The sequence below is a fragment of the Oncorhynchus clarkii genome, chromosome 17, assembly GCF_045791955.1.
Source record: "Oncorhynchus clarkii lewisi isolate Uvic-CL-2024 chromosome 17, UVic_Ocla_1.0, whole genome shotgun sequence".
NCBI classification, from domain to species: domain Eukaryota; kingdom Metazoa; phylum Chordata; class Actinopteri; order Salmoniformes; family Salmonidae; genus Oncorhynchus; species Oncorhynchus clarkii.
In genome coordinates, this window is record NC_092163.1 from 35,692,911 (window position 1) to 35,705,699 (window position 12,789).

At 42.5% G+C, this 12,789-nt stretch overlaps 1 protein-coding gene across 13 annotated transcripts in view; it reads right to left on the reverse strand.

The window, feature by feature from the left end:
• Positions 1-12,789, reverse strand: part of LOC139370745 (tensin-2-like) — a 79,848-nt gene that overhangs the window by 57,880 nt on the left and 9,179 nt on the right. For 10 of the 13 annotated variants that reach the window (XR_011627175.1, XR_011627172.1, XR_011627174.1 and 7 more), the window contains exons 2-3: positions 7,141-7,249; positions 7,029-7,066 (exon numbers count right to left, since the gene is read on the reverse strand). Coding sequence is in view for 7 of the 13 variants with exons in the window: in XM_071110421.1 (XP_070966522.1) it covers positions 7,029-7,066; positions 7,141-7,249 (147 nt within the window). In the remaining 6 variants the exon portion in view is untranslated. Of the gene's footprint in view, positions 1-3,247; positions 3,326-5,448; positions 5,514-7,028; positions 7,067-7,140; positions 7,250-12,789 lie in introns of those variants that run through there. The other 3 variants (XM_071110419.1, XM_071110425.1, XM_071110424.1) reach the window with 3 other exon arrangements.

Genomic DNA, 12,789 nt, shown 5'->3' on the forward strand with positions numbered 1-12,789 from the left:
TGTAGTTTAAAGTTTGCCACAAGCCACCTGGGAGACACACCAAACATGTGGAAGAAGGTGCTCTGGTCAGATGAAACCAAAATTGAACTTTTTGGCAACAATGCAAAACGTTATGTTTGGCGTAAAAGCAACACAGCTCATCACCCTGAACACACCATCCCCACTGTCAAACATGGTGTTGGCAGCATCATGGTTTGGGCCTGCTTTTCTTCAGCAGGGACAGGGAAGATGGTTAAAATTGATGGGAAGATGGATGGAGCCAAATACAGGACCATTCTGGAAGAAAACCTGATGGAGTCTGCAAAAGACCTGAGACTGGGACGGAGATTTGTCTTCCAACAAGACAATGATCCAAAACATAAAGCAAAATCTACAATGGAATGGTTCAAAAATAAACATATCCAGGTGTTAGAATGGCCAAGTCAAAGTCCAGACCTGAATCCAATCGAGAATCTGTGGAAAGAACTGAAAACTGCTGTTCACAAATGCTCTCCATCCAACCTCACTGAGCTCGAGCTGTTTTGCAAGGAGGAATGGGAAAAAATGTCAGTCTCTCGATGTGAAAAACTGATAGAGACATACCCCAAGCGACTTACAGCTGTAATCGCAGCAAAAGGTGGCGCTACAAAGTATTAACTTAAGGGGGCTGAATAATTTTGCACGCCCAATTTTTCAGTTTTTGATTTGTTAAAAAAGTTTGAAATATCCAATAAATGTCGTTCCACTTCATGATTGTGTCCCACTTGTTGTTGATTCTTCACAAAAAAATACAGTTTTATATCAATATGTTTGAAGCCTGAAATGTGGCATAAGGTCGCAAAGTGCAAGGGGGCCGAATACTTTCGCAAGGCACTGTAATTCTTACAGTTTGAGTCAGAGGTTACACTCTGACTGTCATCCAAGACAGAACTGACACAACTTCCAGCTGCCAAGGTAAAACGAGAGAGGGAAGAGAGAGGAGGAAGATGTGAGTAACCAGCCAAAACCCTGAGAATATTCTTTATGACAGCAGTTCAGAAAAATGACACTTGGTAACCCTCTCAAGCATCTTCACTTCTCTAACCAATGTCTTAACGAGTTAAAGAGACTTTGGTTTCAGACAACGCCAACATTTCATCAAGAACACAGGCTAGATTTAGGAGCTAAGTAAGTATTAATCTCCTTCTGTCTGTCTGTCTGTCTGCCTGTCCCGTAGGATCTTATGTACAGGGGCTACAGTAAAATTTAGACTAACCACAGTCTTGCCCGGCATGTACCCCTACCCCCACAACCCTTTCCCCAAATAAACACTACTATAAGGAGATGACAAAAGACAGAGATTAAGATAATGCACAAGAGGTCGGGGGGTATTAAGAGGCATGGGGGAGGAGAGAGATTGGAGAGGGAACTGGGCACACAGAGATGGGAGGGAGAGAAAGCTTGGGGGAGAAGGCAAGAGAGCAAGATTGGGTAAAAGTAGAGGGGAGACCTCGGGGTCTAGCCAGAGAGAAATAATGAGAGAGAAAATGAGAGGGGGAGAGAGAAAGAGCGAGACAGGGAGTGAGCACTGGGGGGGGGGGGGGGGGGGGGGGGGATCAACAGCTGATAATGTCCGTCCAACCATCGAGAGCAGACAGATTTCGCAAGCTATTTTGATAGACCTCCTCATTTTAGATTCCCGCTCTGAGCGCTCATCGGGTCATTTGTTTGTTTGTTCATCCGTCAACTCCGATCTCCACTTGCCTTTCTCGTAACGGCTATGACAAAGTGTGCAGACCGTGCTATGTCATGTCCGTTGCACACAAACGTGCCGCTCTTTAACCCTTTTATGCTTCTGGATATTCCCATAACTCGCGTAGTCAACTTCACAGGCAAAAAAAGCTACTATGCAGGATTCATGGAAATTAATGAAACCCTACAAAACCCCATAATCCTCAGTGCTACCAGAGGCACTGACATGGCCACAGCACAGAAAATAAAAACCCTACCATCCCTGTAACATTAGATAGCTATTGTTGTCTGTATCTTCCAGCTCAGCTTCACAGGAAATTAAAAAAAACACTAGGTAAATATATAACACACATACTTGTGCGCGCGTGGCGCATGCACGCATTCTGCCTTTATTGCTTCCGTACTCAGCGGGTAGAGAGCTTAAGCCATTAACCCACTATGGTGCATGCAGCATCCACCACAGTGTACACCCCAAGGCGTACACACAGCGGCTGGAGCTGGAACGGTGGCAGAGACGACAGTGACAATTCTGTGACGGTGACGACTCTGCACTGTTACAAATAAGCTCAACACCGTGACATTTGTCCTTTCAAATGAAACCAATCCACTTCACCTCCTCTGCTATTGAGCTCGAGCACTAGAGAGCTGTATCTGTATTGACAGAACTATTTCTGTCTCGTAATCGATATAACCTTAAATACACTTCGAGCTTGCAATCAAGGGACAGGATGTGTCGCTTGTAGTGGTCGCGATAACATCCACTCACGTCCGTGTCTTTGACATGCTGCCCAAGGTACAGTATTCCACATGAGCGAATCTCACCCCAACCAAGACACTCTGCTACTACTTATATGTCGCCCTGGTATTTTTCTTAAATAATACATCAAAATATATTGTATAATACATGTAGAAAGCAGGTCATTGCACGGTGAAATCCAAATTCATAGTGCACAAAGTACTTAAGTATGAAAAATGGAACCAACTCCAAAACTAGGTGATGTTTTTGACTCTTCTATAACCCCCCCCCAAAAAAAATCCATCCATCCATTATCACATAATAGAGTAACATATCACTGTAATCTCTACCTCAATTCATTTGTCAACAGAGCAGTGCATTATTTGAACAGCTGACAAAGTGTGTGCATCATGATAATCTGTAGCTCGCATGACCAGAAGCAGTTGGTTCACAGATGTTAGGGCAGCTGACTGTTTCCCAGCCATTCTGTTCTTCTGTGTCCTCTCAAACAGAACCTTCCACACACACATCTGAGGTGCGCTTCCCTAGCGCTTTCTCCCGTTCCCAGTTTTGCTGTGTGATGTACAGCAATGCTCAATCTATATACTCAATAGTCCATACTCTCTTCTAGTCATGTCTGCCAGCCTTCATATTGAATAGCTAAGGGTTCAATATCAATCTATTGCTCTATCAACAACAAACACCGAGAGGGGAAGACTCAGAGTATAATCTTTCCCTTCAGTGTCCACTATAAACTCCAGACTACTCTATAGCATGAATGAACCACTGAAATAGTTTTACCTTTCAGCAAGGCGCTTCAGTTCCCCCTCGCTCTTTCTCTTCAACCTCTGTCACCGACAAGCCTCTCTGTAGAGAGATGGTGATACAGTCCCGCTTTCTCTCTATCCCTCTCTCTCTGACTGCAACACACGCGATACAGTACTTTTCTACCTCCCTCTCACACACACACACACAGTCCAGCTGTGACAGTACACCCACACACAGACACACCCTGGGCACCAGTCCAGAGTCAAAGGGCTCTGGTTTCTGACGCTCTCTTCACTGGCCTGGGACGAGACACTGATAGAGGGAGGGAGAGATGAAGAGGCAGAGTTGATGAGAGAGAGCCCGAGAGAGAGAGAGAGAACTTAGGGGAGAGCTTAATGCCTCACATCAGAAAAACATCCCCATTCGAAATGGCAACATCTGGAAAAACTACTTTGAAACCGATATGAAAATCCAGAATGGCCGAAATGTAACGAGACTCAGATCAAATTAGTTGATCAATTTAAAAAAAATGAAACAATTAAAAGACCAACAAAACCCATTAGACATACCCATCACAATAACAGAGCTGAAAGAGAAAACCAAAGTGTGGTAAAGCCTGTGGGCCAGACACCATCTGCAATAAGATGAAGAAAAGCTGCAGGAAGCCATGCTCAAGCTCTTCAACCCAGTGTTGAATGGAGGATACATTCCAGAAATATAGAATAAAGGCATAACACACATATTGAAAAGTAGACCAATTCTACCCTAATAATTATTGCAGTATCTGCAAGACCAGTAATCTAGGGAAGGTTTTCTGCAGCATAATAAATATGAGAATACAGACCTTCCTCACAAAAAAGTGTTTTAAGTGCATGTCAAATTGGCTTCTTACCAAAACAAACACCTGACAACATCTATACCCTTATTAAAAAATATGTTTATCAGTCCACAAAGGGTAAAATATTTGCCTGCTTTATTGACTTCAAAAAGGCATTCAATTCCATCCAGCATAACGGACTCTTCCTCAAACTCATCCAAAGTGGAATTGGAGGAAGAACCTGTGAGGTTATTAAATCATAACACTGAAAATAAATGTTGTGTTCAAATGTTTTTTTCTTTTCACACAGTGGCGAGGGGGTCACTCAGGGCAGCAATCTGAGCCCAACACTGTTTAATATCTACAGTGGGGTCTGGAATTATTGGATCCCTTGATAAAGATGAGTCTTTTTTGCTATATGCATTTAGCTGCTAAATCGTGGCCAACACAACATTAATAATCTTCGGGATGGTAAAACATTCTTGGTGCAAACTTAAACCAGATATAAAGTATGTATAAAAGATAGTGGGGCAAAATATTTTGAAATAAGATCATCCTTGAGAATAATCACCCCCAATGATTTTATGTTTGAGTCAGTCAGATTTCATAAAAACAATTGAAGGAAATTAGCTTTAAAACTGTACATTTTCTCAACCCCAATGGTGTGTATAATTGAAGGAATTTTGCTTTTAAACTGCAATTTTTCTCTCAGCCCAATGGCAAAATGTGTAGAATTTGGGGAAGTTAACTTTAAAACAGCAAAATTACACCATTTCCTTATACAATCTTTCCAGATCCTTGATATCCATCATCTGTGCCTCTTCAATTCAAACCACAGGTTTTCAATGGGGTTCATGTCCGGAGACATTTCTTTGTTAATTTTGGGGTTACTGTCTTGCTGGAAGATTCCCTCAGCCTCCTGACAGAGGCAACCAGGTTTTTGGCTAAAATTCCCTGGTACTTGGTAAAGTTCATGATGCCATTTACCTTACCACTGGCCCCAGGACCAGTGGAAGTAAAAATACAAATAAATAATGATTTAACTAGCATGATCATAATAACTGTGTCTCCCATAGGTAGGGTACCACTACATTCAGTCATGCCTATAAAAAAAAAAAAATGTTTATTGACAGGTACAGAGAGCAATGGTGAGAGAGGAGAGAGAGTGAAAGAGAGAGGAGCAGAGAGATTGCGTGCTGTGAAGCTTTTAAACAACATTTGTAGCCTTGTCTCGTGTCCCTCATGTATTTATGTATACTCCCAGATTGGAGCTGTCAAATCATTCTCTCTCTCTCTCACACCCTCTGTCTCCAGCTGCCACACACTTATTTGCGCTGGCCTTCAATCGCTCCCCGAGAACGCCTGTTATTTCTATATTTACCTACTTAGTGTCCTTTTCATATTGATCATTACTCACCGTGATGCGCGCTCCACTCCTCTCCGTGTCACAAGCCGCTGTTGTTTTTGGTCATGCTACCGTTACTATAATACCACAGAGGAGGAGTACCAAAATATATAATCCTCTTTTAATGCATGGTGAGTTAGACACAACAGCTGGTGTGGAGTCACACGCCATTATATTTTGAGTGTGTGTGTGTGCGTGCTTGAAGAGGCACACAATTGTGTGCGGGGAGCGGCACACCATTATGTTTGAGTGCGTGTGCCGGTCTGTGTGCGTGTGACAGAGAGAGAGTGAAATGTGGTGGTATGTGGTAGCATGTCAAATACAAATACAAATTCAAAACAATGTGGCATAAGCTGGGGACCCGGGACAAGACGATGAGGGACGGACACACACCTGTTCTCTCTAGCATGGTCACCTTGCTGCTTAGTGTGCTTCTTGTCCCTCAATGTCATACCAAGCCATGGTGGTGTTGCTAGGTGGCAATTTCAGGGTAGTGTTATGGTTAGAGTAAGTGGTTAAAAGGTCCACAATAAGGTCCACAATATTACATCATACAAAGCAGGGCAACTTCCTGCGTACACTAATGCTCATCCCACTTTGTGCTCCTCCTCGCAGCTTGAGGCTTGCCCACACTGGGAAAAAGCCAATAGTGGCAGTCTTGGCCGATCTGAATTCCCAATTTTATTCAGGGCGGAAAACTAAATTTCTTACTGGACAAGTTCCTGTAGTACTCCCTGTTTAAGTCCATTGTCTCCCGTTTGCCAAATTAATACAATCCTGTTGATGATTTCTGTAAACAGGAAGTCGCCCAGGTATGTGTGATAATGTCATCATGCGGAGTGTAACTTTCAAATCCCATGTGGTCAGAAATCTTACCGTCCTTTCTGGCATTGGACTACCTGGTAATCCCAACCAGCCCCCCTAGTGAGCTACTACTAAGCCAAAGAGAGACAGGCAATAAAGTTGTCTCATTAAAGAGCGGAAGCCAGCAGTAACTTGTCCTTCCTATGTTTTCTTGTCCTCTCTAACCCGACTGCTGCAAGTGAACCTGAACGCTTGTGTTGACTGTCTGACCACCCAATCAGTCAACAACTCACCACTGCCTCACTCTGATATTTTAGTTCTAAGTGCTGTGTGTGTGTGTGTGTGTGTGTGTGTGTGTGTGTGTGTGTGTACGAAGTCTGTAAATCGGAAGGAACTGTTGGCAACCTCAGCCCATAATCCAATGTCATTTTGGGCCACTTGGCATGTACTGTATCACAACATGCCCTTTGCTCACGAAGCATGCCAAGAGGTAATACAATTTCTTGGCATCCTTCAAAAACATAGCCAGTAGTAAAACAACAGCTTCCCTCTTATAGATACATCTAGACCATGCTAGCCTCGTCCTAGGTTTGTCTAGTCCTTGCCAATTTCTATGGTGATAATAACCATAGTAGATGGCGAGACAGCGCAAACAGATCTAGGACCAGGCTAGAATCCCTTCAAAATATTAACATTTTAGAGGTTTCTATGGTGAACCTTGTGGACCACACAAAAAAAGATTTACTCTAGACAAGCAATTTTTATTTTATAGATGGTTCAAGACCTACCTTGGCGTCACATTTTTTATGAACGGCTGTCTTGCACTCTGCAATGAGACAAAAGAGACCGTGTGAGAGTTGGTTGTGTGTGTGTACGAATTGTGTTACACTCGGTACTCACCCTTACAGAAAGCCCCAGGGATGTTGATGGTCTGTCTACACACTTCGCATGGTCGTTTCTTCCTACAGCTCTTCTCTGTGAACGCATGGGACACGGCTCCTTTACCAAGCTGTAACAGAACAGAGTAGCGTAGCATGACACACACAATGAGATGGACTGTTGGCATTTCTGCACCCAAATATACCAACTGTGTCAAATGTAATAGTACAAAGGTCATTGGTATACTGAGAACATCTGGGAATATTTGTGCTCAAAACTGACATCCAGAAGAGTCTGTCCGGTCACAGACAATGTGACAGATAGAGACTGATTCAAAGTGCTTAAGTCACATATACAGGGTTGTAGGTGAAGTACAGTGAAAATCTAAGGCTTCGAGCTCCAACAAGCAGGACAAAGTGAAATAGAAATAGCACTATTTTCATAACAACAACGATGGGAGTGATTAATAAATACATGTCCATTGGTGTGGAGGCAGAGTAAAGACTGTTGAGGGGGTGGGGGTGGGGGGGGGGGATGACCATTGAGCGGCAAAAACAAACATTTCAATAAAAAAAATAAAACATCAAAAAGTGCTGAGTGTCGTTGGGATGGGGCAGAGTAAAAGTCTGTTCGGGGGGGTGTCCATAGTGGGAGCAGCAGGAGAAAGAACATCCATAGTAAGGTGGGGGGTTCATAGGGGGAGGGGGAGCAGGTAGCTGACTAGTGGTGGCTATTCAGCAGCCCGATGGTCTGAGGGTAGAAGCTATTGGCCAGTCTTTCAATTTTTTGCCATGATGCTCCTGCACTGCCCACATCTGAGTGATTGAAGCGGGGAGGACAGGTCTTGGCTCGGGTGGCTGGTGTCCCTGATGATATTCTTGGCATTCCTGCGACACATGGTGTTGTAGGTGTCCTGTAGGGCAGGCAGTGTGCACCCAATGGTGCGTTCGGCTTCACATATCACCCTCTGAAGAGCCTTGAGGTCCTCGGCAGAGTTGCCGTACCAGGCTGTGATGCAGCCCGACAGTATGCTCTCAATGGTGCTCCTGTAGAACATTGAGGGCCATCGGGGACAGGCCAAATTTCTTTGGCATCCTAAGGTCTTCACTATGGTGTCCGTGTGGTTGGCTTCTCTGAGATGTGTACGTTGAGGAATTTGAAGTTATTGTCTCCATGGCAGCCCCGTTGATGATATATTGTTTGATAGATAGTGTGAGGATGGTGTGTGCTGCTGTACTCACCTGTGCTTGAGGTGAATATATGTGTGTGTGTCTATATGTCTGTCTTCACTCTTTGTGTTACAGGTTGAAGGGATGGAGGGATTCAGACTAAAGAGAGAGACACCACTACCATTTTCCTTAATACAGGGAGAGAGGTGGATGTTTGCACAGCTGCCTAGACTGGCACAGTGCAGTACAGGCACCCTTTCAGTGGAAACCTATACTAGACAGTTGGCACTGTCAACAGGCACCAGAGAAACTAGAACACCCCAAAAATGTTGCTCAAATGATAATCTAATCTGTTAAATGGTGGATCAAAACCCACAGTTTGTGGCTAAAGCTTAGCAGTTACTGGCTAGAAATATGGCTTTGTTCATTTGTGGGTCGCAATAACTTGAAAAGCTTTGTGAGTCACGTCGCAAAGAAGTTTGGGAGCCACCGAGCAAAGCCGAGAGGAGAGGCAGAGAGAAGAGAAGTAGAGACAAGAATGGCTTGGTTCATTGAGAGAACATCATTTGTCAGAAAACTAAAATGGGAATGGATGTCGGGTTTCATTCCATTGCTGCTGCTCATTTTACAAGTGGACATTTGCACAAACAGCCTTGACATTGGAAGATTGATGGCTAGTCCAATAAGCCAGATCAAAACCTCCAGGAACATTGAATGGACTACATAAAAACAGCTGCTTACGCATGCATACATGCAAGCACGGGATTCAGACTCACCTGCCTACAAGATACAACACTTATTTTAAGCAACACAGTTACACGTATACACATATCTCAACAGAAACCAAAACCTACATTCATACACAAATGTATGCACACAGTCCCTGTGATGGTGTAACTATAAAATCTACATCCTCTACTGACTCAAAATCCATGCTTTTTATGCACTCTCAGAGGACAAAGGCATGGCAAGAGTCTGAGAACATCCGAAAGCGGTGTCACCTGATTGCGTGTGAACATCAGAGTCATTAATCTATCCTCCCCAGAAGGGAGGGGGGGAGAGTGTGGTCTGGGTCAACAACTAACACCAACTCCAGTAACAAACACCTTTATTTATTCACTCACTCCATCACCTTTATTTATTCACTCACTCCATCACCTTTATTTATTCACTCACTCCATCACCTTTATTTATTCACTCACTCCATCACCTTTATTTATTCACTCACTCCATCACCTTTATTTATTCACTCACTCCATCACCTTTATTTATTCACTCACTCCATCACACGACACACCTCTTCCGTTGGCCGCCCCTCCCTCCCTCTCCCTCCATCCATCCCACGGCACACCTCTCCGTTGGCCGCCGCCCCTCCCTCCCTCCCTCCCTCCCACCATCCATCGGCACACCTCTCCGTTGGCCGCCCCTCCCCCCCTCTCCCTCTCCCTCCATCCCACGGCACACCTCTTCCGTTGGCCGCCCTTCCCTCCCTCTCCCTCAATCCATCCCACGGCACACCTCTCCGTTGGCCGCCCCTCCGTCCCTCTCCCTCCATCCCACATTCTAAGAGGAAGCATATGTAGCTTTGCTGTGATTTAAAAGGTTGCTTTAAAGTATGTGTGTGTGTGTGTGTGTGTGTGTGTGTGTGTGTGTGTGTGTGTGTTCTATCAAGATCAATAGAGTTCATGTAGACCACTGAAGATGCCCCTGGCTTGTTTTTAACACGCAATGATGTTAAAATAGCATGTTCAACAGCATAGTGGTAATCCTACAGACATTCAGATGGCCAGAGCACAGTGTGAAAACACACACACACACACATATATATATATATATATATATATCATTGTGTGTCCAGACTGTTATATTTGGGGTAACTTTGCATGTTTACTAAACTGCCACTGGACTCATCAGAATGGATGGATCTGCCATTATGACTGTGTTTGTTACCGGGAGAGATGACTAATCTGTAAGTTTCACTCTTTTTGTCACTCTCTGTCTTTCACTCCCTCGCTCCAGACCCATCCCTGTCTCTCATTAGATACTAGGCATACATCTTTTATTAGATCCATCGACTGGTATACTGTTATATAACTCATGATTAGGGCTGCCTCCTAGAATCAATTTGAGTTAAGCAATTCAGTGTCCATCCTTTTAAAAAGAATGGTCAATGGCAAGGAAAATTATCTTATGAATCTGGAAAAAGAAACACTTTAGAAACAATTTGAGTGGCGTACACACAATGTGAACTCGCCTACACCCTTGGCAAAGACCAGTGACTTAACTTGTTTCTTTTGTAACTAATACTTTCCATCCAAGGAAAATTTGACTATTACATAACACATCTAGGAAGCCATCCAGGAAGCTCAAGTGACACAAACTCAAATGAAATCAACTGTTGGGTGAAACTGGACACAGTTAAGTGGGATGATATACATTATATTTCACAAGCATAGCATATACAGTTGAAGTCAGAAGTTTACATACACCTTAGCCAAATACATTTAAACTCAGTTTTTCACAATTCCTGATATTTAATCCTAGTAAAAATTCCCTGTTTTAGGTCAGTTAGGATCACCAATTTATTTTAAGAATGTGAAATGTCAGAATAATAGTAGAGAGAATGATTGATTTCAGCTTTTATTTGTTTCATCACATTCCCAGTGGGTCAGAAGTTTACATACACTCAATTAGTATTTGGCAGCATTGCCTTTAAATTGTTCACCTTGGGTCAAACGTTTCGGGTAGCCTTCCACATGCTTCACACAATAAGTTGGGTGAATTTTGGCCCATTCCTCCTGACAGAGATGGTGTAACTGAGCCTCCTTGCTCGCACACACTTCTTCAGTTCTGCACACACATTTTCTATAGGATTGAGGTCAGGGCTTTGTGATGGTCACTCCAATACCTTGACTTTGTTGTCCTTAAGCCATTTCGCCACAACTTTGGAAGTATGCTTGGGGTCATTGTCCATTTGGAAGAACCATTTGCGACCAAGCTTTAACTTCCTGACTGATGTCTTGAGATGTTGCTTCAATATATCCACAAATTTTCTGGAATTTTCCAAGCTGTTTCAAGGCACAGTCAACTTAGCGTATGTAAGCTTCTGACCCACTGGAATTGTGACACAGTGAGTTATAAGTGAAATAATCTGTCTGTAAACAATTGTTGGAAAAATTACTTGGGTCATGCACAAAGTAGGTGTCCTAACCGACTTGCCAAATCTATAGTTTGTTAACAAGACATTTGTGGAGTGGTTGAAAAACAAGTTTTAATGATTCCAACCTAAGTGTATGTAAACTGCCGACTTCAACTGTACTGGTAGTATAGTATTCTACAATTCATATTGAAGTATGATAGCCTATAGTATAGTAGAGTATAGTATGGTATAGTAGAGTATAGTATGGTATAGTAGAAATGTTGAATGGACTCGAGGTTCGTGGTTGTTAAAGAGCATTAGGTTAACCGTTAAGAGTACAATAATGAGGAAAACCGGTAGAAATTAGAGTCATGTTGTCTTCACTCGCTTTTGCAAGCAGGTAATAAGAAACTGAAACCCAGATAAATAATCCATAATAATCTAACACAGAAGTGTTTACTAGTGACGTGTTTTGCAGACATCCACACCCAAGTACACGTTTTTCAATTAAATTGTCGAGATAAATAATAGTTGGCTGATGGTGATTACAGCGCAAGTCCTTACCTTAATCATCTCGCAATTTGGTCACTTTTTAGAACCTGTGCAATTATTCATATATCATTAATGACATCAAATATACAGAGGTAAAGTTGGTTTTACATTCACACATTTGGACATTCAACAGACATTTGCCAAACGCCATTTAAAATTGTAAAAATCATTAACGTTTTCACTGATTATGACAGAATCATCAAGCTAGGTATGATTTATTCTATAAATGTCTAGCATCATTTTTGTTTTGAGTAAACATTACAGATTGGATTTGATATAAATACATCAAATCTATAAGATGCCATTTAAAGCGGTATAAATCAATAACTAATTCACAGTTTGTCACAGAAACCTCAAACTAGGTATAATTCTTTATATAAATGTCTAGCATACTTTTACAACTTCTGTTTTGAGTAAAAATTCCAGTCTTGATTTGATAGAGGGCATGTGGTCAAAGTTCTAACGAGTCTGTTAAACCCTATTAGAAGGGGCCTGGCATAAAAGTCTGCATCTTCAGTCATATTAAATTAGATTACAGGAAAAAACTACGGGATGAAGGGGTCAGGCCTGACTAACAAAGAAGTGGATGGATCAAGAGGACCAAGACAACCAAGAGGATCAACATGGACATTCCACAGTGGAGATCAGGAAAGCTCAGAGTGAACCATAACATACACTACTATTCAAAGGTTTGGGGTCACGAAATTTCCGTTTTTTAATAATAAAAAAAGAAAAGCAACGTTTGTGTCCATTACAATAACATCAAATGGATCAGAAATACAGTGTAGACATTGTTGTAAATCACTATTG